Source organism: Corythoichthys intestinalis, chromosome 5, assembly GCF_030265065.1.
Source record: "Corythoichthys intestinalis isolate RoL2023-P3 chromosome 5, ASM3026506v1, whole genome shotgun sequence".
Taxonomy (NCBI): domain Eukaryota; kingdom Metazoa; phylum Chordata; class Actinopteri; order Syngnathiformes; family Syngnathidae; genus Corythoichthys; species Corythoichthys intestinalis.
In genome coordinates this window covers 25,126,314-25,153,644 of record NC_080399.1, presented here as the reverse complement: position 1 = coordinate 25,153,644, position 27,331 = coordinate 25,126,314, and the positions used below count along the sequence as shown (strand labels likewise).

Here is a 27,331-nt window from a genome sequence, read left to right as displayed (position 1 = left end):
AAACACTTAGCGCGTGTGACTCGAGACCAAAACAGGACGTAACTGTGAGCGGTTACCATGAAAACAAACACGTAATGCGAACCTTTCTTACATTTTCTATTCAAAATGTTCTTCGTACATGAATACAATATTCTTAACAATAACACGTTGGTGACAACACTGTCCTTACGTAGCGCAACTGTGTGTCAGACTAGACTGAAAAATACTGAGACAAACAAACCACACCACCGAATTTCACTAATTTCACTAAGCCTAATTGGCTTGGTATACATGACTTCAAAAAAAATTGTAAAAACAACCTCACTTGTTTGCCACCACAATTAGTGTGGATTACTACAGCTCGAGTCCATCAAATGATCCATCAAGTGTATCAAAAATGTTTTCCCCTTTGAAGTGATTCCCCTGGCAAGCCAATGCACTTCCAAGCCTTTCTGCCACACCTTTCAAAGAGGCTGGAGGATTTCTTCCTGCATCTTCAGTAGCTCTGTTGTCACAGTCACATGTGTAGTGGCAGACTAGAAGAAAATTACAACAGCAACATTATTTTTATCCACTTTTTGCAATTGTACAATAATAGCAAGGAACTGTGTATGTATATCTCTTCTAACTGATTTCAGGCTAATAAGTGAACTTATCTTTACTCACACTCTCTGCCTAACGTATGCGTTAAGCATGCACTTCACTATCAGTTGATGGGAAACGGGGCGCAGGGCCGCTCCGCAGGGGGCCTATTAAACCCAAAGCCCTAAAACCAAAACGGGCACCTCCCTTAGGCACATATGAGTCTCCATGAGTAATGGCATCAAAAAATTCAAAGTCGTTCCCTAATAAAATCCCAATCAATTATTTTTTTATATACAAAACTTTCATACAAATTCCTATAAAATTCTCAGATTTTACGCTAGATGCACAAAAATCACCAAATGCAGAGATAATCACCTATATTTTCAACATACCATGCAAGTTTTTGCCCGAAATAGTGACTTAATTTTTTTTTTTATTTAGTGCAATTTTGACATGTTTTCAACCGCTAATAAATCACTCATATTTTAAAACAGAAACTTAATACTTGAGGAAAGCATGCAGAATCATCTTAATTTTACCCAACAAAAGCTAATTTTGCATTCTTCTAAATACAATCTCAACTTATTTAAGTTGAATTCCGATGTCACTATTGTCTCAGCACATGTTGCCGGTTAGCTGGCCCTCGTGGTTAGATTGATATGTTACATAAAGTAAAACACGTAAAAGCCGAATTTTTTTTTTTTTTGTACGGACGTAGAAACGTCTAAATTACTAATTTCTTGCCAAAAAACGGATTGTTGGCCGAATATTACCTGTTTATTTGAATGTAAAGTTATGCCATTGTGTATGGATGTAAAATCCAACATGGTGGCCATCACAAAACAAAGAACTTTTAAAGTTGAAAACTCTTGTAAATTTTTATGTACTTCCTCAATCTAAGTACATGTAAGGCCACGACTTAAGTGAAAAAATACTTCCTTATTCACTGTGCTTCTCATTACATGTGCACACAACTCATCAAAGAGGTTCCTTATTACTGTAATACCACACCCACAGGGAGTGCACGACTATGGCAACAGCTGTCTGTAGGAGCTGTCTCGTCAACTTATAGTGAAGTCTATGCGTCAAGTGAACTTGACCAGTTCAATCAAATGTAGTCTTGCTTTTTTTATTCTGGATCTGAGCCTTAACTTGATTGATGAAAACAAAAATTAAACACGGTCTATGAATCTGGAACAGTTAGGAGTGGTTAGTGGTCTCCATAATTGTCTAAAGTGAGTCATGCCACTAAGACTACATACTACATATTGATTCGAGTAATAAAACAAATAATGCAAGTCCTATTGATTCAGAACTTTTTGTGTTCTAGGCCCAATGTCTCCTCCCCGCAACCTGACCATTTTCAACCACACGGCAGTGTCCATTTGGCTGACCTGGGAGCCCCCCCTGGAGCCCAACGGGGTGGTCCTGCAGTATGGCTTTCGCATCCGAGAGCTCATCACACACACCGTCACACACCGGGTACCGTCAATTTCACACGCCGGAAGCCCAATCCGTAATAACGAAAACATGAAAAAGCACTCGGGAGATGCGCTCAGTAAAAAAATACACACCTGTCACACGGATTAGCGGCTCTAATTTCACACTCCAGATGCCACTCGGAGTTAACATTATATTCACCCACACGTGCGCATACAATAAGATATCATCAGCAAGTAATCGAGATTGTTTTTTTTTTCTTTTTTCTTCTTAAACGTGTGTGTGTGTATGTGCATCATTACAGAATTCATCTGGTCCATCAACCACTGAGTACATCTCAGGCTTCAGGCCTCATAGGTCCTACGAGATTAGTGTTTACAGTTATACGCGAGTGGGCCATGGCAACCAGTTTAGCAGCCCTGTGACCTTCACCACCAACGAATCAAGTAAGAAAAGACAGGAATGGCAATGGAATGAATGACTGACAGATAATCATCTGGAAGAAACTGGACAAAAAAATACACTTCTTGAATAGTGAAGCAAAAATGTCAATCGTACGCATCCCTGCGGAAAGAATGCTGTTTTATAGATTGCCAAAAAAAACACATAATTTTATTTTCTGATGTGTGATAGTGTAGAAAAATGTTAAATACAAGCCAGTACTTCCAGGAAGTGGCCGCCTCCTATCAAGGGGAGCCATTTTATCAATTCCAGTACTATTTTAGCCCATGAAATATACGTAGCCTAGATTGTACACCTTTCTTCATAACATCTGTTATACCCATTGTGTACACACCCGCGGTCAAAGGTTTTGAGACACTTTCACATCCTAATGAATGAATGGTTAAGTGTCAAAAAACCTTCGACCGCGGGTGTACTGTATGTGCGTGGCGGCTGACTTCATGAGCCGTGTTATTTTTTGCATTTAAACATTATTTTCTCCACTATCACGGGTCTAGGAAATTCACAATTTGTTGACTTAAATACTTTGAAGCTACTATCTTTCACATAAACATCATTTTTACCTAGATCAGGGGTGTCCAAACAATTCCACATAGGGCTGAAGTGGGTGCTGGATTTCATCCCAATAAAACAAGACAACAAAACCCTCCTGGGTCGTCCCCGGTGCCTCTGAACTGTCAGGGAAATTCAATTTTGAACAAGTGTTACCTCGATAGCGATCATGAGAAATGAATCAGACCCCAACCATGGATTGCTTTGTTTCGAAGGCTTTATAAACAAGGTACAAAATGATGTGATTCAGCCAGGAGCTGTGATCACCCAGAAGTAAAATAGATGCTGGACATTTATACTGTTGAAAGGGCGGTGCCAAAGCCCACCGTGAAACGAAACTTACTAAGAAACGAAACTCATCATCTCACAAACCTGGGTATTTTTCCATACAAAAACATCTTTGAGCTTAGACCTTGAGCACTGGTCCCGGCTGGTAAAGAGTGAGTCAGATCTGATAAGGGGGTCCAGAGATACCCATTGTATTCATTCAGGGCATATTGGAAAACACAGGAACATAACAGTCCATATTTGGGCATATTGTGATACAGTCTACAATAGTCAAGGCACACTCAAACAGGTTAATATAACGATGCTCTATGCTACAATGTTCTCATGAAAGCATAACAAAAGCATACAAAATATGATGTATAATGGTTGTGTTTTAAGCATGAATAAAATTTTCTCACATGAACCAGATGCCCAAGCCACCTCAACTGGCTCCTCTCAACCCGGAGGAGTAGCAGCTCGACACCGAGTCCCTCCCAGATGACCGAGCTTCTCACCCTGTGTGTCTTACAAGCAGTGTTGGGAATAACGCCGTTATAAATAACGCTGTTACATAACGGCGTTATTTTTACGGTAACAGGGTAATCTAACTAATTATTTTTTCCGCCGTTACAACGGTGTTATCGTTACTGAAGGTCAAAAGCGGTGCGTTACTTACTTTGAAATTAAATTGAAGAAACTACCAGCCGTAGTACCGAGTCTACTCTGCTCTGTTTATTTGTCATTCAAGACTTGGGGTGCGTTCAGGTTCATGGCAATGAAAATAGTAAACACACATAGCCTCCCTTTGCAAGAACGATGGAGTTGCCGTTTGATACGGTCATCATGTGCAGGTCCTGCACCCATCCACAGCAAAACTGTTCGTAGCTTTGTAGCGATTTGTAATTTCGGAATCGCTGATGAGTTTAGTAACATACAACAAACAATAAATACAGCAGAATGTCAATTTTGCGTAATTGTGGAAGCCCGTCGACATCTTTACTCCATTTGTCTTCGGCTTGCTCGTAAGGGTCAACATTGTTCACATCCTTAAGTTTGATCAAATATCTGTTCTTCCTTAGTAACGAGTTTGTCTCTTTATCGAACTGGCAAGTTAAAGTTTAATGTCCCGCGAGCCAGACCTGCTTCCAATATGGCTGCGTTGTTGTCAAATCTCACGTGATCCCCCATTCTGTGACGCAAACGCTCGAGCCTAATAGCGCACGTACTTCAGAGCTGGGGTTTTCACACACAAACCGGAACAGCGTGTGCGGCAAACACACACATGCAAAACAGATGCGAAGGGATATGATGGCAGAGCATTCAGAGGAAAATTTGTCCTTTACAAGGTGGAGATATAAACACTATTTCAAGTTGGTCGAAATTAAAGGAAAGAACGTGCATGTAAAGTGTAATTTATTTCATGGGCAAAGCTTTTGTCGACATCTGTGGTAAGCAATTCAAATCTGTTTATTCTTGTTGCACTTCAAGTGTAAGATAAATCTGTTGCTGGTGAGGTGCAATAAATATTACAAGGTTCTATAACACAGCTACCTGTCTGTTCTTCTCTATTCAACTGACTCGAATACTGCTCAGAAAATTTCAAATTCTTTGATATACAGCAACTTCTTTTTAAAGTAATGGAAATAGTTACTTTCCCTGGTAACTAGTTACTTGTAACTCAGTTACTTTTTGGAAGAAGTAGTGAGTAACTATAACTAATTACTTTTTTAAAGTAAAGTGCCCAACACTGCTTACAAGTCTAGTTAGTCCGGTGCTGCTTGTTTTAGCTAAAACTTCATTGGTTGAACTGTCTGTGCTCGATTGGTCGGAATAAAAAACCAAGACCCACAGCGGCCCTTGAAGACCGATTTGGACACCCCTGATCTAAATGTTTTCTGTCCTTTTAAAGTTCACAAATTCACTCTGCTTTGCTCATAATGCGATAATACAGTCACTTTTAATAAAAGAACTACGTAGATATACTACTCCGTCAGACATGAATCCTTACATGAGCTAATTTTAGAAGATCAACAAGGTTGTGCTTTGTGTTTGCAGTGTCAGAAGCTGTGAGGAACCTGTCATGTTTAGGAATCAGCTGGGATTCTATTCATTTATCTTGGGACCCTCCAGTCAACCCGAATGGGCAGATCCTCTTTTATGAGATTGCACTGGAGGTGGACTCATACCAGGTCAACACAGTAGAATACACAGTGAGTGGACTGCCCCCAGAGCAGTACTATCTACTCACTGTGGCCGCGGTGAACTCCGTAGGACCTGGAGAGCAAATCAACTGCACCGCTTCCACACTTTCAGAGTCAGGTACCTACGCTATCAATGTAATCCTTTGCCAGAATTGAAAACAAGCAGAATGGATGTTAAATGTAATCCTTAATCCTGATCTTTGTGTTTAGCCCCATCTGCGCCTCGATTCCTCACCGTCTCTCAGGTCACAGCCGTCAACGTGACACTGGAGTGGACTCCCCCTATCTCCATCCCGGGCCTACTCAAAGAGTACCACCTGGTCATGGAATTGCTCGCCACTCAATGTGAGCCCGACATTCTAAACCTTGGAGAACTGACCTCGAACTGCGCAGATTCAATCGTCACGGTTTCAGTCAACGCTTCGGAAGGTGCCCCTGATATCACGGTTCATCATCTGGCAAAGTACAGACACTACCGCTTCAAAGTGGCAGCAGTGACCAACGCAGGGGTTGGGGAATTTACTCAGTGGAATTATGTACGCACCTTGGCTGGGAGTAAGTACAAACTAGTGCTGTCAAATTTATCGCGTTAATATATATATATATATATATATATATATATATATATATATATATATATATATATATATATATATATATCGCCTAATTTTTTTTTTTCATTTAATCACGTTAAAATATTTCACGCATTTAACGCATGCGCGGAATGACCCGCACATGCATTGCCTCAAACACATTACAATTATTTGCACATTGAGAGCTAAGAGGCAGAGAAAGGCGAGTGGACACAGGCGTTCATTGGACCACGCCGTTTATTGGCATAAGCTTTGGTCACTCCTTCACAACAAATATAAGTATCATTTAGTGAAAGCACAAAAAAAAATATATATATATTCCTATCGCAAAAAAAATAATAATGTTAATTCTCAATCAAAATAGCTATGCAAAATACACATAAAACTCACTCAGACTTTGGTCAAACTCTATTCAAACATTTTGTTTAGCTCAACAAATACACTGGATGGCAATATTCAGTCACAATATAGAAACTATGAGAGGTCTCGTACGTTGTGAAGCCAACACTCAAATGACCGTGTACAATGTATGGACCAGTAAACAGGGAACTACGGTGTCAGTCGAAGGACAAAACACACTCATTGGCTTGATTTCTAAGTAATTTATAACTCGCCATTGACACCTTGTGGTGTATTTCAATCACTACCTTACGTAGTTAAAGACACTGTGGAAAAACGGCAGGGAGCCCATGTGACGTCACCGCTCGGCAACGTCAACAATGGCGAGCTACTAGTTTATTTTTTGATTGAAAATTTTACAAATTTTATATTTTAAAACGAAAACATTAAGAGGGGTTTTAATATAAAATTACTATAACTTGTACTAACATTCATCTTTTAAGAACTACAAGTATTTCTATCCGTGGATCCCTTTAACACAAAGAATGTAATGTCTATGTGTAATGCCATCTTGTTGATTTATTGTTATGGTAAACAAATACAGTACTTATGTACAGTATGTTGAATGTATATATATCTGTCTTGTGTCTTATTCCAACAATAATTTACAGAAAATTATGGCATATTTTAGAGATGGTTTGAATTGTAATTAATTCTGATTATTTAATTTTTAAGCTGTGATTAACTCGATTAAAATTTTTAATCGTTTGACAGCCCTAGTACAAACACAAAGATTCAATGTTACATTAACTCATTGGTTGGCAGCAAATGATCATTGCCATCTAGAAAGTGCAGTGATGCCACAATCAGACTAGTTACACATATACCTTTTACAGGAGTTTGCTGTAAAACAGCACTTAAAATGTTGTTCTTTTTACAGTAGTTTGTTGTTAGTTTAACAGTAAATATTACTTTTTTTTTTTTTTTTTTCAAACAGTACAATTCTGGCAACGACAGGTGCCAATATTTTACCATAATTTCTTTTATTAATCATTTTACTATGCGTGACAAAATTCCATCTATCCATTTAACTAATTAGTGTCATGGGAATTGAGTGGTGTTTGTTTTTCCTGCACTTCTACATGACCTTTTTGAAGATGGCAAAAGATAATGAATGGATAAATCCTCGATGATGCACCCGTACCTGTTGTGCATTCATTAATGAGTTGTGTTCACTTTCCTTTTAAGCCTTGCTCTTAACAAGTGTTGCAGTGTAATGATTAATCATTTGAAAATGTTCACATTGATGCAACGAAACAGTAATCATCTGTAATGCTTCCTCCATAATCTTTGAAATTAGCAGATCCTGAGGGAACGGAACTAATGAGTGAAGCAGGGAAAAGGAAAGAAGTGATGATATGTGTGTCTATCTCTCAGATCCAGATGCCCCTCCACGTGACATCAGAGTGCTGCCCACCTCCAGCAGCCTTCGTATAGACTGGGACCCTCCAGACATTATTTCAGGACCGACATCCTATCTCGTGCAGGTCATTTCTTTCACTTTCAAATAAACGCATTTTAGGTTGCCATTTAAACTGAATATTTTGAACTCTTGCAACTCTAGGTGGAAAGTCACAGTTTTAATTACTCCTTCATCAGAGCACCAGAGGAGTTGACCACAGTGTTCGTGACAAACTTGACTGCATTCTCGCTTTATTCTGTGATGGTCACTGCCTTCACTGGCCCCGTGGAACTTGCTGCTGAAGATGGGAAGGCCATTGGGCCCTTTGTGTTTCAAACATTAGAAGAAGGTGTATAGAGAATTTATCATATTTCTTCTCTACTCCAAATGATTTGTGGTGTTTTGACTAGTAACACTCAAGAACATTCACAAGACCACATTTTGAAGGATTTGGTTTTGACTTGATTTTGGTCTGGGGTAAGTCTTGGTTACTGTGGTCTTGAGCAGAATACTATTAATTCCTTCAAATTTGATATATTATAGAATATTTACTTTGAAAAGTTAGAATGTTTGTAATTCCTACTGAAGTAATTTGGAATCATGATGGAGATAGATGTTAATAACATATCTATAAAAAATGGTTAATGAAAAAGAAACATTGTATATTAATTATCTAGTTAAGTGAATAGGTAATAAGATATACTATAAAAATGGATTCATTTTGAAACCAGAATTGAGCTTTTATATAATCGATATCGACCTGGAGCAATGACAAATATATGTATATAAATAGTGAGGAAAATAAGTATTTGAACACCTTGTGATTTTGCAAGTTAGTCCCACTTAGAAATGATGGGCGGGTTTGAAATTTTCATAGTAGGTGCTTTTCCACTGTGAGAGACAATCTTAAAAATAAAAACCAGAAATCACATTGTGTGATTTTTTTTAAGAATTTATTTTTATTATACTGCTGCAAATAAGTATTAGAACACCTGAGAAAATCAACGTAAATATTTGCTACAGTAGCCTTTGATTACAATTACAGAGGTCAAACATTTCCTGTAACTTTTCACCAGGTTTGCACAGACTGCAGCAGGGATTTCACACCACAGCTCTACACAGATCTTAGATCAATTAGGTTTCTGGGCTGTTTGAGCTTCCTCCAAAGATTCCAATTGGGTTTAGGTCTGGAGACTTTTTTTATTTATTTATTTATTTATTTATTTTGGCCATTTTCATGTTGGAAGACCCAGTCACGACCCATTTTCAATGCTCTAACTGAGGGAAGGAGGTATTTTTCCCAAAATCTCATAATACCATAATACATGGCCCTGGTCATCCTCTCCTTAATACAGTGCAGTCGTCTAGTCCAGTATGCAGAAAAATGCCCCCAAAGCATGATGCCACCAACCACATGCTTCACAGTAGGGATGGTGTTCTTGGGATGGCATTCCTCATTCTTCTTCCCCTAAACACTATGAGTGGTAGTAAGACTAAAAAGTTCCATTTTGACCTCATATGACCACTTTACTTTGTCCAGACTCCTCTAGATCATCCAAATGGTCATTGGCAAACTTAAAGCGGGCCAGGACATGTGCCGGTTTAGGCCGGGGAACCATTTGGCCATGCATGATGACGTCTCGTCTTAGTGTATTACCAACAGTAACCTTGGAAATGGTGGTCCCAGCTCCTTTCAGGTCATTGACCAGCTCCTCCTGTGTAGTTCTTGGCTGATTTCTTACCATTCTTAGGATCATTGAGACCCTACGAAGTAGATCTTGCATGGAGCCCCAGTCCGGGGAAATTGACAGTCATGTTTAGCTTCTTCCATTTTCTAATAATTGCTCCAACAGTGGGTCTTATATCACCAAGCAGCTTGGCAATTGCCCCGTAACCCTGTCCAGCCTTGTAGAGGTCTAAAATTATGTCTCTGGTGTCTTTGGACAGCTGTTTGGTGTTGACCATGTTAGGAATTGGAGTCTTCCTGATAGTATGTTGTGGACAAGTGTTTATATCCAGCTAACGACCTCAAACAGGTCAAAAAGTCAGACTCAAAAAGTCCACCTCCACTCCACTTATTCGTTGGACTTTTTAAAAGCGACTAACAGGTCTTTGAGGCTAACAATTCTAGCTATTAGACAGGTGTTCAAATACTTATTTGCAGCAGTATAATACAAATAAATTGTTAAAAAATCATGCACTGTGATTTCTGGATTTTTTTTCTGATTGTCTGTCACAGTGGACAAGCACCTTCCATGAAAATTTCCAAATCAGCCCATTTTTTCTAAGTGGGAGAACTTGCAAAATCGCAGGGCGTTCAAATACTTATTTTCACACATACTGTATATATATATATATATATATATGTAACAACATCAAATGTAAAAATCATATTTTGGTAATATGCAATATATTTATTATGCAGTTCAACCCAAAACCACTAAAGAGCAATGACAGCATTTATTCCAAATTAAATAATATAATAATTAAAATGCTTTTCTGTGGTCTGTTGTGTGTCCGCAGAGCCTAAAGACCCACCAAAGAATGTAGTCGTGTCCATCATCCCAGATGAGGTAAACCGAGTCAAGGTGACCTTCACACCCCCCGAAGAGCCCAACGGACAAATTACGTCTTACTTTGTGTATATCTACGAGAAAGAGGTCCTAGTAAGGAACATCAGCTTAAATACCATACAAAAAGAAAACAACACTCTGAGTGCTGTCATCGACGGTCTGAAAGGTGGTCATGACTACAGTATTCAGGTAAAGGGGTGTGGGCTATTATTGCATGTTGTATTTACTGCATTTTAGTGTCCCTTTTCAGTTAATGACAAAAAATGACACTAAAACAAAAGTGCTGTGTTCATAGTTTTGTTGGATAAATGGATAGATGCAATGTGTTTGTCTAGATTTCAGCAAAGAACGGCGCTGGACGGAGTCCACCAAGCCCACATGTCCAAATAACAACAGGGATCAAAGGTACAGTGTTCCCACTTAATGCCAGCTCGAGCCTGACTACTTCTGCCACTTCTAAATTAAATTCCTGTCTGTACTTGTCCTGCGGAGGTCTACTTTTTCCCGTATTTTTGCAGGGAATATTTCATTTAACCCTTTACTGGGCAAGTGAAAAAAACATAAAGACCTGGCATCCACATATGAGGACATTACATTTTGGGGTCATGTAGGCCACAATGTTAACATTTGGTATACAAATGTGGTCAAAACAACGCAAAATGTTATGTCTGCATGGACCTCATCTCTCAATTAAAATTATCGTATCATATACAGTGGGGCAAATAAGTATTTAGTCAACCACTAATTGTGCAAGTTCTCCCACTTGAAAATATTAGAGAGGCCTGTAATTGTCAACATGGGTAAACCTCAACCATGAGAGACAGAATGTGGGGGGAAAAAAACAGAAAATCACAGTGTTTGATTTTTGAAGAATTTAGTTGCAAATCATGGTGGAAAATAAGTATTTGGTCAATACCAGAAGTTCATCTCAATACTTTGTTATGTACCCTTTGTTGGCAATAACGGAGGCCAAACGTTTTCTGTAACTCTTCACCAGCTTTTCGCACACTGTTGCTGGTATTTTGGCCCATTCCTCCATGCAGATCTTCTCTAGAGCAGTGATGTTTTGGGGCTGTCGTTGGGCAACATGGACTTTCAACTCCCTCTGCAGATTTTCTATGGGGTTGAGATCTAGAGACTGGCTAGGCCACTCCAGGACCTTGAAATGAAAACAGCCCCAAGCATGATTTTTCCACCCCCATGCTTCACAGTGGGTATGGTGTTCTTCGGATGCAACTCAGTGTTCTTTCTCCTCCAAATACAAGAACCTGTTTTTCTACCAAAAAGTTCTAATTTGGTTTCATCTGACCATAACACACTCTCCCAGTCCTCTTCTGGATCATCCAAATGCTCTTTAGCAAACTGCAGATGGGCCTGGACGTGTACTTTCTTCAGCAGGGGGACACGTCTGGCAGTGCCGGATTTGAGTCCCTGGCAGCACATTGTGTTACTGATCGTGGCCTTTGTTACTGTGGTCCCAGCTCTCTGTAGGTCATTCACTAGGTTCCCCCGTGTGCGTCTGGGATTTTTGCTCACCGTTCTTATCATGAGATCTTGCATGGAGCCCCAGATCGAGGGAGATTATCAGTGGTCTTGTATGTCTTCCATTTTCTAATAATTGCTCCCACAATTGATTTTTTCACACCAAGCGTTTTACCTATTGCAGATTCAGTCTTCCCAGTCTGGTGCAGGTCTACAATTTTGTCTCTGGTGTCCTTCGACAGCTCTTTGGTCTTGGCCATAGTGGAGTTTGGAGTATGACTGACTGAGATTGTGGACAGGTGTCTTTTATACCGATAATGAGTTAAAATAGGTGCCATTAATACAGGTAACAAGTGGAGCCTCGTTAGACCGCGTTCGAAGAAGTTAGACCTCTTTGACAGCCAGAAATCTTGCTTGTTTGTAGGTGACCAAATACTTATTTTCCACTCTAATTTGGAAATAAATTCTTTAAAAATCAAACACACATTCTTTCTCTCATGGTAGAGGTTTACCCATGTTGACAATTACAGGCCTCTCTAATCTTTTCAAGTAGGAGAAGTTGCACAATTGGTGTTGACTTAATACTTATTTGCCCCACTTATATGTATATACATATATATATATATATATATATATATATATATATATATATATATATATATATATATACATATACATAAGCGTGCGTGTGTTTATTATTAAGGATTTTTTTTTTTGTATTCCTGTTTATCAGTAAAAAATACATACTAAATAAAATTTTAATAAAAACAAAATTAGTCACATTAATAAAAGCAGAAATACACTCAGGTTATGGTCCCCAGAATTTAACTCACTGGCTGTCATTGACAACACAACCAAGATAGCAAAATATAACTGGAGCAGATATGGGTCAGATGTACTGCAAATTTCGGCCCAATTTCGTAAAACGGATATGCCCCAGTGTCTTTTTGAACAATGGCCCAAACTCAGTATGGAGTCACTTGCCGGATCAGCAACCAGTTTTGGGCCAGGACTGGTCCAAATTCGCACACTACATTAATGTATGGCCTGGATGTGGCACATATGTTACCCAATCTGGGCCAGATTTGTATCAAAACCGTTTTCGGCATTAAATTTGGGGATCCATTTTGTTCAATGTGTCATACTGTATTGTGTTTATATTGCAAATATTTTTTTTCTATTAAAAGAAATAATAACACACATGATTTTTCATACAATTTATTAATGCTAAGATATTAATGCACCATAACAATACTTTTTTTTTTACAATATCTTTTAATTGGAACAAGCAACTCTACATTAAAGATGACCTATTTTTACAAGTCAGAGGCAAACTGGCAGTGATAAAAAGAGTTCATTGAAGATGAGAGGGAGTGGCAGATCGTGTCCGAAAAATCTGGTGGGCAGTTTAGTAATAGAACAGGTGAGCTGGCAGGCAGGCATTTTGGCAGGCAAGCAGTAAAGGAACTAGGGGGGAATAAAAACAAAAGTGAGCTCAGTATCAGCATTACAAGATTCTTTGTTAGCTGAACGTCACATCAGTCAGTTGTTGATCTGGCGATGATGTGAGGCCAAGGACCGGTTTAAGTAAGCTGCTGACGATGATCAGCAGCACCTGGTCACAGGGTCACCCATCTGTGCAATCAAGGCAGTGACACAAATACACAAACACAAGGAGGAGGGGCTCAGTTTGAATAATAGAATTCAAACATTGAAACATTTACATCAACATAGAGTAAATGCCTTCTCCCTCCATAAGTTGTGATGCAACAAACTTTCAATTACTTAACTTGCAGACATGGCAGATCACTTGAATACACCGGCCATTTTATTAATGCTCGGTTGAGTAAAACAGGATTTTAACTTTGAATAAAGCACTAACCATACAAATCTGTCGTCCGCTGATATGTCGTGACTCCTGCGTGTTTAGTTGCCTTTCAGGTGCGCGTTAACAGTGACGTCAAACTTCGACCGTTAAATTTTAGACTTTGAGCGCGTCCGGTCTGCACGGTCTGCCCTAGAACGGTGCGTAATTTATCATTTGGACTGTCATAGTGCAGATCTGGGCTGCATCTGGCGCACTGACGTTAAACGGGCGTGATGGGTAGATGTCCAATCCATTTTAACTAGGAGAGACTGGAACCGAATAATCGCTACCAACCTACCCAAGCTACTGTAATTTTCGGATTAAAAGGCGCGCCTGACTACAAGCCGCCACCCACCAAATTTGACTCAAAAACGGCATTTTTCATAGATAAGCGGCACCGGACAATAAGGCGCAGCTGTCCTCACTAAATTGAGAGATATTTACACCAAAAGGTATTAAGCGGTAACAATTTTATCCATTACATCAATTTTCTCACTTTTGATTGGATGTAAAAGATCCGAGCTGGACATAAATGGAGTTAGTGACAAAATTTGCCAGATGCATCTGTCATAAGCATTAATTAATGCCTATGACAGTGTCATGTCATAATTATGACGGTCTTATGAAAGTCTTATGATGCCGCTGTCAAATAAAGTGTAACCTTTTCACCCAAATAAATCAACAAATGAGCCGCACTGGACTATCAGCTGCAGGATTCAAAATGAGGGGAAAAAAGTAGCGGCATATAGTCCGAACATTCATGTATATGGATTGCATGTCTTGCGTTGTCAATGACAGCCAGTGAGTACGTACCTTATAACGGTGTTTACGCAGTAGTATTGGGATTTGAAGCTAAAGTTCGAGAAACACTTGTATACTGTGCATACTGTACTGTTTACTGTATGGGTCCATGTAATTGTTCTCATGTGGCTTAATGTTGATAATTTGTATGGTTTTACAGCTCCAGCCAAGCCCGCCCAAAGACCCCAGGCAGCGCTCGGCCACAGAGGGGTTGCCATGGTTACCCACAGGAGTATCACCATTCGCATGCCAGCTTGTTTTTACAGTGACGAGAACGGGCCAATCACAAAAATTCAGGTCATCGTCGCTGAATCAGGGGGTACGACTCTTCACAAATGTCGCTTTGAGTCTGTCAGTTTGCCAAACGCATTAAAAAATATTTCTGCTTCACATCATGTCACAGTGAAGGATATCGCAAACTTAACCACTTGGAGGGACGCCTTCTTCGATCAGCCCGGCCCGTACTTGACCGATCAGGGCTTCCCCAACCCGCAGTGCTTGAGGGACACCCATAGGGTATCTGGAGACCACCGACACAATCATACCCCGACGGAGACGTATGTGATAGGAGATCAAGACGAGTGTTTACGAGAGAACCACACTGACGCTTTGTGTAACGGACCTCTGAAGGCCAACACTGTTTACGTGTAAGTGGAGCGCGTTCCAGCAGGTGTGTTTAACTGAGTTAACAAAAAATTAACGCTTTATATTCGACAGGTTTAAGTTCAGAGCAACTAACATCATGGGCCAACACACTGACTCTGAGTACTCTGACCATATCAAAACTGCAGGTATATACTCCACTCACGTTGAAATATGGTTGATAAATTAATTCAGTAGTTTGATTTAAAAAGTGGATGGATGGATGGATGGATGGATGGATGGATGGATGGATGGATGGATGGATGGATGGATGGATGGATGGATGGATGGATGGATGGATGGATGGATGGATGGATGGATGGATGGATGGATGGATGGATGGATGGATGGATGGATGGATGGATGGATGGATGGATGGATGGATGGATGGATGGATGGATGGATGGATGGATGGATGGATGGATGGATGGATGGATGGATGGATGGATGGATGGATGGATGGATGGATGGATGGATGGATGGATGGATGGATGGATGGATGGATGGATGGATGGATGGATGGATGGATGGATGGATGGATGGATGGATGGATGGATGGATGGATGGATGGATGGATGGATGGATGGATGGATGGATGGATGGATGGATGGATGGATGGATGGATGGATGGATGGATGGATGGATGGATGGATGGATGGATGGATGGATGGATGGATGGATGGATGGATGGATGGATGGATGGATGGATGGATGGATGGATGGATGGATGGATGGATGGATGGATGGATGGATGGATGGATGGATGGATGGATGGATGGATGGATTTACTTAAATAATTCCAACTCTTAATTTTTGCACTATCCCGTTAAAATTTCAGAATTCATCGATTTGATACTAAAATCTGGTTGGTCAACAAATTATATATCCAAATACACTTTCCTGAAGGTATGCAGGAAAGAGAAATGCTATGAAATAAAGATGATATACTTTTGGGGAAAAATAGTTTTTCATGGATTATGAAGGAGAAGTTAGAATTAGGATTGTAAAATGTATATATAAGTCAGTGCTCCTGATAGCTGTTAGAATTTGATTAACCGAGAGTGAAATACTGTGTTTCTTGATTGTTGTATAACAGTATTGATGATTTTAATGTACAGCTTTAAAAAAATCTAAACCCATTGACGTGGGAAATGAGGATATCATATCAGAAAGCTTCAAAATGAATTAAAACTTATTTAGGTGAAAATGGTTTACATAATTAATCTATTGAACATATGAATTTCGCATTTCAAATAAAAGTACCGCAATACAGTCATGTGAAAAAATTTGGACACCCCATTAAATATTCAGTTCATTATTAGGAAATGTTCACATATCAATGTCTGATATTTTTTTTCTTTATCTCTGGAAAAGAAAGTGATTTGTTTGCAGGTGAACAACAAAAAATAACATTGTTTTACTCATTAAACCAAATTTATCAACAAAAATGCATATTCTAACTGAGGAAAAAGTTAGGACACCCTACCACCTAATGGCTGGAATAACTTCAGTGAGACACTTTTTGTAGCCATCTACCAGTCTTTAACATTGGTCTGAAGAAAGTTTGCCCTACCCCTCAAAGCAGAATACTTTCAGCTGTTTGAGGTTTCTTGCATGTACACCCCGTTTCAAGTCACCCCAGAGCATCTCAATGGACTAAAGATCTGAGCTTGGACTGGCCATTCCAGGACTCTCCATTTCTTCCTTTTCAGCCAGTCCTTGGTGGATTTACTGGTATGTTTTGGGTCATTGTCATGTTGCAGGGTCCAGTTCCGCTTCAGCTTTAATTTTTTCACAGATGATCTCACATGTTCCTCAAGCACCCTCTGATACACAATATAATTCGTGGTGGATTCTATGATGGTGAGCTGGCCAGGTCCTGCTGCAGCAAAGCGTCCCCGAACCATGACACTTCCACCTCCATGCTTCACAGTTGGTATGAGGTTCTTTGCCTGGAATGCTGTATTGGACTTACGCCAAACATGTCCTCTGTTCTGATGTCCAAATAATTCCATTTTAGATTCATCTGTCCAAAGAACATTATTCCAGAAGTCCTGGTTTTTATCTACATTCACTCTTGCAAACTTCAGTCTGGCCTTCATTTTCTTCTTGGAGAGCAAAGGTTTGCTCCTTGCACACCACCCATGAAGGTTAAACTTGTGAAGTCTCGTTCTGGTTGTAGAGGCATGCGCTTTCACATCAACAGTAGCAAGAGCCTGCTGTAAGTCCCATGATGACATTTTAGGGTTTTTGGAGACTTCTTTCAGCATCTTGTGGTCTGCTCTCGGGGTGAACTCGCTTGGACGGCCGGACCTGGGCATGTTGGCAGTGGTTTTGAATGTCCTCCACTTGTAGACTATTTTTCAGACAGTGGGATGGCTGATTTTATATTGATTTAAGATCTTGTGAAATCTTCTTTCTGAGGGCCTCAGACAGCTCCTTTGATCTCACCATGGTGTTTTCCCTCACTTCAACAGTCAGTCACTGTTGAAAGTATTCTGCATTAAGGAGTGGTGCAAACTTTCTTCACACCGACGTCAAAGACGAGTAGATGGCTACAAAAGCGTCTCACTGATGTTATTTCAGCCACAGGGGGTAACACTAGCTATTAGGTGGTAGGGTGTCCTAACGTTTTCCTCAGTTAGTGTATGCATTTTTGTTGATAAATTTGGTTTAATGAGTAAAACAATGTTATTTTTTGTTGTTTACCTGCTATTAAATCACTTTCTTTTCCAGAGATAAAGAAAAACAATATCAGACATTGATATGTGAACATTTCCTAATAATGAACTGAATATTTAATGGAGTGTCCTAATTTTTTCACATAACTGTAAATGATATTCTCTAAAATATTCCAATGTATTGAAATGCACCTTTTTGTCTCTCATAGTCTACGGCCTGTTAAGCAGAGATGAGCAGATCATCCTTGGTGTACTGCTCTCCTTCTTCTTGGCAGTGCTGCTGATTGTCATCATCTGCGCGTCTGTCAAGTAAGGAGGCGGAATCACTCACTGCTGTTGTTAACGCATTTATCAAACACTCCGAAATTAATCAAAGCACTCAGTCGCCAGCCAAGTAATACAAGTAAAATTGACAGTCGTAGAAAAGGAAATGGTGAAAACATAAGGGTACTCTTTTTGTAATATGACACTGAGATGCCAAACGTATAGTTTACCAGAGTGGCAGACCTTCACCTAAGAAGTCAAATTCGAACATTGACACCCAAATGTTATGTTCATTTATTGTATAACATCTTTTACCTTTGCACTCATGCCCAAAATGTCATCACTCTTTCTCTTGTCATCATATCACCTACCTTGCAAATTTGAGTTAAATAGGCTAGTTCGTTATCAGGTTATCGCAAAATGCCTTTTTGAACCTCTGTGACCTTTGACCTCATAACCCCAAAATTGAATTACCTCTTCTGTTTCATATTACAAACATATCCTGCGAGTTTGATAATAATCCCTTCATTTGTTCTTGAGTTATTTTGAACATAATTATACACGCCAACCAACAGACAGACTGTATTTATCGAGAATATAACAGTAGAACTAATTTTGAAGAAAATGCTTAATTTATACATTTAATAAGTTATCATGTTTGCCAGAGTCCACCAGCGCAAGAAGGAGGGCGGCACGTATTCCCCCCGAGAAGCGGAGATCATCGAGACCAAGTGTAAATTGGATCAGCTGATTGCCGTGGCAGACTTGGAGCTTAAGCAAGAAAAAGTCAACCGGTCAGTATAATAACAAACTCATTCATTGTAATTGGCGGCGATGGACATCTAATCCATTTGACTAACTCAGGGGTCGGCAACCCAAAATGTTGAAGGAGCCATATTGGACCAAAAAGACGAATATGTCTGCAGCCGCAAAAAATTAAAATCCTTATATAAGGCTTACAATGAAGGCAACACATGCTGTATGTATCTATATTAGCTATATCAGCCTACAATCAAAATGACTACGTTGGCTACAAATACATAATGAGCCTTCATGATTAAATATGTATTTTCCCTGCAGTGCATCCTATAGAGAATGACGCCCCACATGACTAGTCTGTTGTACAATGCTGCCTGGTTTGACTTCATTACAATATTAATGAGTTAGAATCATGTTTGTCCTTCCTACAGAAACCATATTAAAACAAAAATATTTCCCTCACCCATCTTTTTCCATTTTTTAAAAAGCTCCAGGGAGCCACTAGGGCAGCGCTAAAGAGCCACATGCGGCTCTTGAGCCACTGGTTGCTGACCCCCGGATTAACCCTATCCCCAGTCAAAATAAATTGTATGTCCATCGCTGTCACTGGCAGCGATGGACATACAATTTAGACCGATACAATGACAATGAACAAGTATTGGCAACTTGGAGCTGTTCCAGATTTACGTCTTTAAATGTGAATTCAACAAGACCAAAGTGTCTCTGTCACTGCCAACATGGTGTACGTTCCCGTCAGCGCTAAATCATCTTGTTGTTACCGAGCTTGAGCAAAAATAGAAGCGGCGTCTTCGAAACGGCGCGGCGGTATCGTGGCTTTATGTTGGCTCCTTTCTTCTTAGGCGACATGCTGTCTGCAACTCTCCAACCTTCGTCTTTGCTTTGCTTAAAACTATCTATATTTTCTGTCTTACTGAGTGGACTTTTAGAACACAGTGGAAAAGAGACTGAACAACGCAAATTTTATGAATATCCCAAATGGTTATACATTAGGTGTTTCAAATTGCAAGAAAAATATTTTTTTACCCTTTCATGATTCTTTTTCTTGATTGCTTAAATTACATTCATATTTTTTACCGGGGTCTCAAACTATGGCCATGGAACAATATTTTGCAGCCCCTATTTGACATTAAGTTGTAGTATACTGTATAAGTATTACCAGCTTGTATTTTGTGATGGGCAATAAAAAGATATACAGTGGGGCAAATTTAGTCAACCACTAATTGTGCAAATTCTCCCACTTGAAAATATTAGAGGCCTGTAATTGTCAACATGGGTAAACTTCAACCATGAGAGACAGAATGTGGGGGAAAAAAACAGAAAATCACATTGTTTGATTTTTAAAGAATTTATTTGCAAATCATTGTGGAAAATAAATATTTGGTCAATACCAAAAGTTCATCTCAATACTTTGTTATGTACCCTTTGTTGGCAATAACGGAGGCCAAACGTTTTCTGTAACTCTTCACAAGCTTTTCACACACTGTTGCTGGTATTTTGGCCCATTCCTCCATGCAGATCTCCTCTAGAGCAGTGATGTTTTGGGGCTGTCGTCGGGCAACACAGACTTTCAACTCCCGCCACAGATTTTCCATGGGGTTGAGATCTGGAGACAGGCTAGGCCACTCCAGGCCCTTGAAATGCTTCTTACGAAGCCACTTCTTTGTTTCCCTGGCTGTGTGTTTGGGATCATTGTCATGCTGAAAGACCCAGCCAAGTCTCATCTTCAATGCCCTTGCTGATGGAAGGAGATTTTCACTCAAAATCTCTCGATACTTGGCCTCATTCATTCTTTCCTTTACACAGATCAGTCGTCCTGATCCCTTTGCAGAAAGACAGCCCCAAAGCATGATGTTTCCACCCCCATGCTTCACAGTGGGTGTGGTGTTCTTCGGATGCAATTCAGTATTCTTTCTCCTCCAAACTCGAGAACCTGTGTTTCTACCAGAAAGTTCTATTTTGGTTTCATCTGACCATAACACATTCTCCCAGTGCTCTTCTGGATCATCCAAATGCTCTCTAGCTAACCGCAGACGGGCCTGGAAGTGTACTGGCTTCAGCAGGGGGACACGTCTGCATGGCAGTGCAGGATGTGAGTCCTTAGCGGTGCATTGTTACTGATAGTAGCCTTTGTTACTGTGGTCCCAGTTCTCTGTAGGTCCCCAGATCGAGGGAGATTATCAGTACTCTTGTATCTCTTCCATTTCCTTATAATTGCTCCCACAGTTGATTTCTTTACACCAAGCGTTTTACCTATTGCAGATTCAGTCTTCCCTGCCTGGTGCAGGTCTACAATTTTGTCTCTGGTGTCCTTCGACAGCTCTTTGGTCTTGGCCATAGCTGAGTTTGGAGTGTGACTGACTGATGTTGTGGACAGGCGTCTTTTATACCGATAATGGGTTAAAACAGGTGCCATTAATACAGGTAATGATTGGAGCCTCGTTAGACCTCGTTAGAAGAAGTTAGACCTCTTTGACAGCCAGAAATCTTGCTTGTTTGTAGGTGACCAAATACTCAATTTCCACTCTAATTTGGAAATAAATTCTTTAAAAAAGATTTTTTTTTTTCTGCTTTAGAGGAGATCTACATGGAGGAATGGGCCAAAATACCAGCAACAGCGAAGAGTTACAGAAAACGTTTGGCCTCAATTATTGCCAACAAAGAGTACATAACAAAATATTGATATGAACTTTTGGTTTTGACCAAATACTTATTTTGCACCATGATTTGCAAATAATTTCTTTAAAAATCAAACAATGTGATTTTCAGTTTTTTTTTTTTCACATTCTGTCTCATGGTTGAGGTTTACGCATGTTGACAATTACAGGCCTCTCTAATCTTTTCAAGTAGGAGAACTTGCACAATTGGTGGTTGACTAAATACTTATTTGCCCCACTGTATATACAGTATATATTAATGCTGTCAGTTAAACGCGTTAATAACGGCGTTAACGCAAATCCCCTTTGACGCCGTCAATTTATTTAACGTGCGATTAATTATCACCCTGCCCATCGCTCCATAGTTTCGACTTCAAGACAATGCGCACGCCCCATTGACTGTCAAGAGTAAAATACTGGTTCTCATTAATTGTCCCCCTGCCCATCGCCCCATAGTTTGGACTTCAAGACAATGCGCACGTCCCATTGACTGTCAAGAGTGAAATACTGGTTCTCGGACGAAACTTAATTCTGGATCTTATTGAACAATAAAAACCCTAACCGCCATGGTCATTTTGGAGCATATTTGGATGAAAACACAGCAATGAACCTCCTGGTGCCATGCGCCGCTCTCCTGTCACTATGTGTGGGCAAAAGCACATGGAGGATCGGGATGGATTCCGTTTGTCAGGCGCAATGCGTCTTTGGCTGTTTTAGCCCAAAATGTGGCACTCTGAGGTTAAGTATGACTTTTATTGTCATTTATTGAGTTGCAATGCACAGATAAACTGTAAATGAACATGTGGAATGAAAACATGTGGACATTTTTGAGCACGAGAACTTTCAGCAAGGAGGCTCCGGGCGGTTTGCGCTCCTTGCACGGCCGTCCGAAGCTCACCATTTTCGGGCAAGAGTGAACAGAGGATCAGAGTGAAACCCTCGTACTCAGGCAAAATGTAACTTGGGCGTTTTAACATAAAATGTGGCATTCTGAGGTGGACAGACTGGCGCAAATTCCCCTAAAATGCACAGATGACGTATATAAATGCTTTGAAAGACAAGCATTTTGGTGAGTTTATTTATTTTATCTCATTCAGTCAACATTTTGGGGAATTTTATTTGGGGTAAAATGGATGTTTAATTCATCTTTACAAATGTAAAGTTGCCCAAGGCTTAACACTAGAAGTACCAGGGGTTCTGGTGCTCCCTAATATTACCAAGGGTGGGACACCCTGGGATCCGCCCCCAAGCCGAACCTAGCCTTTGTTTTGTAAATGGGGCCATTACTTATGCACCACCAGCCGGATCCCATTTCTGTTTTTCTTCCCACATCCCTTGGCCCTTCAAACGAAGCAATAAGGATTAGGGCTTGAAACGTCAGCCCTACGAATTGGGACACCTCATTACACTCACGAACGTCATAAATCCGTTTGGCCAGTTGTTACGTAACCAAAAGTGACGATAAAAAGTGCACTAAGTGCACTTGTGCGTTTAGCAAAACTGAAAAACAAAACAAACATTACAAATGAAGAAACACAATGAACAATAAACTAACATTACAATTTGTGGTGTCGATTTTTTATTTATTACACCCCTAATTAGTGCACTTTTTATCGTGATTAATCTTTTTTAACTATTACTTTTCTGACTGAAGAAAACACATTGAGAGTAGATAACACTGGTCATCAGCTGTTAGAATATTATTTGGATGTATTAAACTTGTTCAATTAATTTAAGCAAAGCAAACAAAACAAACACTTGTGACTAACGGAAGGGTCCACAACACAGATGTGGAGCACTAGTTCAGTTTAATTTAATTAGGTTTCAAATTCAATGTAATATTTACACCATTGTATGAAACCTGAATGATAGTTTGTTTCTGAACCAAGAGTGGTATTTACTAATCTTGCATATTTTTTTCCCAGCAATTTCATGTGTGGTGCTCTTCGTTTCACCACTGTGTCTTAGTGTGCTTAGTTGTAGTATTTCTAAATATGTATGTATATCAATGTATATCCACAGCAAATTGTTAATTGATCTTTTCAAAAATGTTTTTAACATGTAGAGGGTATTCAAACAAATACAAACCTGCCTGACTGGTTTGGCCCTTCCTAAGTCAAGCTACTTTCTCTTTACTTGCATATTCAGCCATTAGCTCAGGACGGGGTTGGGCGAAACCTTCCTTCCAAACCTGCCTGACCGGTTTGGCCCATCCTAAGTCAAGCTACTTTCTCTTTACTTGCATATTCAGCCATTAGCTCAGGAGGGGGTTGGGCGAAACCTTCCTCAGTAAGGCTACTTTGAGACACTTATTACTTGACACTAAACTGCTAAACTTCTGAGGATATTTTAATAATAGTATTTTAATAATGTTAATTTATTTTAATGTAATTGTTTGAATACCCTCTACGTGTTAAAAACATTTTTGAAAAGATCAATTAACAATTTGCTGTGGATATACATTGATATACATAGATATTTACAAATACTACAACTAAGCACACCAAGCAACAGTGGTAAAAAAAAGCTGCCAATGGGAAAACCCATTGCAGTGTATCAAATACTTGTTCTCCCCACTGTATATATATATATATATATATATATATATATCAGGGCTGTCAAACGATTAAAAATTTTAATCGAGTTAATTACAGCTCAAAAATTAATTAATCGTAATTAATCGCAATTAATCGCAATTCAAACCATCTATAAAATATGCCATATTTTTCTGTGAATTATATATATATTCTGTAAAATAAATTGTTGGAATGGAAAGATAAGACACAATATGGATATATATATATACATTCAACATACGGTACATAAGGACTGTAGTGGGCATTTCAATCTACTGTCATTCAAATCTGTCTATGCTGTCCTCACTCCGAAGCGTCTACTTTTTCCAACGCTAGACAGCTAGTGAACGACGCCTTAATAATCAGACTTCTGCCTTTTTCATCTGATTTATTAATAAATTGGTCTCAAACCATTGTCCCCTTTAAAACTACAAAAAAAAGTACACAAGCATTGCATTAGCAACAACGTTAGCTTAGCACGCTATACAGGTTAACTAAACATAAACAAAAAGTGTCTCATACAAAAAATATAACATTTCGCTTATTAACATAATATGTACATTCTTTACAACAACCATACTTACGGACAAATCTTGTCCAAGGATCATATAAGCACAACAGAGACGTCTTGCAGCCATATTGAACGAGAGGAGAAAACCAATAAGCCATGTCGCAAAGCGACCACAAGAGTTCGCTGTTAGCACAAAAAGCCTTGCTGTAAAACTTAATACTGTCTGAGCGGGACATGTGCGTTAATTGCGTCAAATATTTTAACGTGATTAATTTAAAAAAATAATTACCGCGCGTTAACGCGTTAATTTTGACAGCCCTAATATATATATATATATATATATATATATATATATTTTTTTTTTTTTTTTAACAAATAGAATTAATTGACGGATCCATTGCGGGGAAAAAATAAATAGATGTGAATGAATTTATTTCTTTTAAATCCATGAGTAACACAAAATATAAACAATTCCAAATAGAATTAATCCCCCAAAATTGTTTTTAAATATTTTTTTAATAAATTGGAAAGAAGCAGGATAAAAATATGAACTCAAATAAGTGTGCCCGCGTGTATTTTTTCTCTTTTATGAATCTTGTGACCTCATATAGCTTTACTCTTTGTCTGCCATGAACAGCAATAGGTGTTTTCAATACTGTATCAATTTCCCTCTTCTACTAACTACCGCAACACAAACTCTGTGGCCTGAGTTGGCAGTGAATGAGTTAAGTTAATGATAACATTTGAATAGATGTCTACTATTGTGACCACTGTTCCCGAAAGGGTTAATACCGTAAATATCCTTTAAGGTCAATACAAAAAGGTTCACATTGCGTTACGCTTCCTATTATAAAAATGAATAAGTACTCGAGGATAAAGAACATCATAAAACTGAAACCTGTAAATAACAGTGTGTCACTGAACTGCCTTTTACTCTTTAATTTGTCCAACTTCACTACTTAAGAGATAATATATGGCAGTGCCATAAAATATTTAAAGATACAGGTCCTTAATATGCTGTCCGTATTATACTGCATGCTTCTGGTGAAAGGGAGCCACTCTTTTTATACTTCAGCAAATATTTGAGGTCAGTGTATATTAATCTTTGCCTTAAGCGGCTTCTGTCTTATACAATACGTTCCTTTTGTATGAGATGCTGCCAGAATCTGTTATAATGACTCACTTATGCATGTCATTAAAATAAATATTCTTCCATACAATCATATGCAATTTGTAACACGTTAACTCAATGGCCGCTGTTGACGGAGATGGACGTCAAATCGCTGCCAGATCTCCCAGTCAAAATGAATTAGATGTCTTCTGCCGTCAGTGACAGCCAGCCAATTGAATGGGTAACACACGTAGAAATTTTTCACACCACACACACTAAAAATATGAAAACAGTTTAACATTTATGATTGTCAATTAGGGGTAGGAACCTCTTGGTCCCTCACGATACGATACGATTTGCGATACAAAGCTCACGATAACGATGATCTGACGATATGGCGATACAACGATTATCGATAAATTCAGGAAATCATTCTAGGATATTCTACAAACTAATAAACAGAAAAACAACCTTCTGCTGTGAATTGGAATGAGTTTATCATTAGTAGACGTCCAATCCATTTGAAGTGGGAGGGTGGCAGCGAATGAACGAATGTTCATTCACCCTCACCCACTTCAAACGGATTGGCTGTCAGTGGCAAGCAATGCCAGGTATTGAGGGAATTTTGGGCCATTTCAGGTCATTACCTATTGATTTTCAGTTACTTTCTGTTGATTTTAGGGTATTTCATGGGTCACTTCCTGCTTATTTTGAATTAACGAACAGAAATGACCTGCGAATCTCCCAAATGATTTGGCAGTGACTCACACTCAACAGGAAATGCCCTAAAATGAGCAAAAAGTGACCTGGAAATGCCCTAAAAATCGGAAATAATGATTGTGAATGCTCTGGTTCCGAATGAACAAACGTTCCCAGTCTAAATGGATTGGGCGTCGAGCACCGTCAATGGCAGCCACTCCCACTTCTATGGTCATCAGTGACAGCCACTGCCAGGCAACAAGGTAATTTTGGGCCATTTCAGGTCATTAGTTGTTATTTTCAGTCACTTCCGGTTGATTTTGTGGCATTTTATGGGTCACTTTTTTGTTGATTTTGGGTTACAGAACAGGAAGTGACCCGGGAATGAATAGGCAGTGACTCAAACTCAACAGGAAATGATCTGTAAATGCCCTCAAATGGACAGAAAGTGACCTCTAAATGCCCTGAAAATCGGAAAGAATGGTTTCGAATGAACGACCGTTCATTTCCCCTTCCCAGTCTTAACGGACTGGGCATCCAATGGCGTCAATGGAATACCTATATAACTATACATAAAAACATAACTGTATAACACTATTATGGTGTAAGATTTTGGTAGCAACTTGTCGGTTCCTTTTTTGAACACTGACACCTTTTTAAAACGACATCTCGATTCTTGGCAGGAGCATATCGATAACCTTTTGGTATACAAAGTCTCACGATATATCACCATTTCAATATTTTGTCACACTCCTATTGCCAATGTTGACTCTTTTCTGAAAAGATCACCTCAAGTTTGGGATGTTTATT

The 27,331-nt window shown here is 39.3% G+C and overlaps 1 protein-coding gene and 1 long non-coding RNA gene across 3 annotated transcripts in view; one reads left to right on the top strand and one right to left on the bottom strand.

Annotated features, from left to right (window-relative positions):
* ptprq (protein tyrosine phosphatase receptor type Q) overlaps nt 1–27,331 on the top strand; it is an 86,689-nt gene that overhangs the window by 28,211 nt on the left and 31,147 nt on the right. For both annotated transcript variants that reach the window (XM_057836673.1, XM_057836674.1), the window contains 13 exons: nt 1,895–2,046; nt 2,309–2,450; nt 5,341–5,604; nt 5,697–6,041; nt 7,856–7,965; nt 8,043–8,229; nt 10,404–10,642; nt 10,789–10,858; nt 14,764–14,922; nt 15,007–15,250; nt 15,321–15,394; nt 18,136–18,235; nt 18,856–18,984. In XM_057836673.1, coding sequence (XP_057692656.1) covers nt 1,895–2,046; nt 2,309–2,450; nt 5,341–5,604; nt 5,697–6,041; nt 7,856–7,965; nt 8,043–8,229; nt 10,404–10,642; nt 10,789–10,858; nt 14,764–14,922; nt 15,007–15,250; nt 15,321–15,394; nt 18,136–18,235; nt 18,856–18,984 — 2,215 coding nt within the window. The remainder of the gene's footprint in view (nt 1–1,894; nt 2,047–2,308; nt 2,451–5,340; nt 5,605–5,696; nt 6,042–7,855; nt 7,966–8,042; nt 8,230–10,403; nt 10,643–10,788; nt 10,859–14,763; nt 14,923–15,006; nt 15,251–15,320; nt 15,395–18,135; nt 18,236–18,855; nt 18,985–27,331) is intronic.
* On the bottom strand, nt 13,173–24,933 carry LOC130916176 (uncharacterized). Its single transcript, XR_009063236.1, has 3 exons — nt 24,785–24,933; nt 18,119–18,228; nt 13,173–13,402 (listed from the first exon to the last, which is right to left on the bottom strand). It is a non-coding gene; the product is annotated as an uncharacterized LOC130916176 (long non-coding RNA).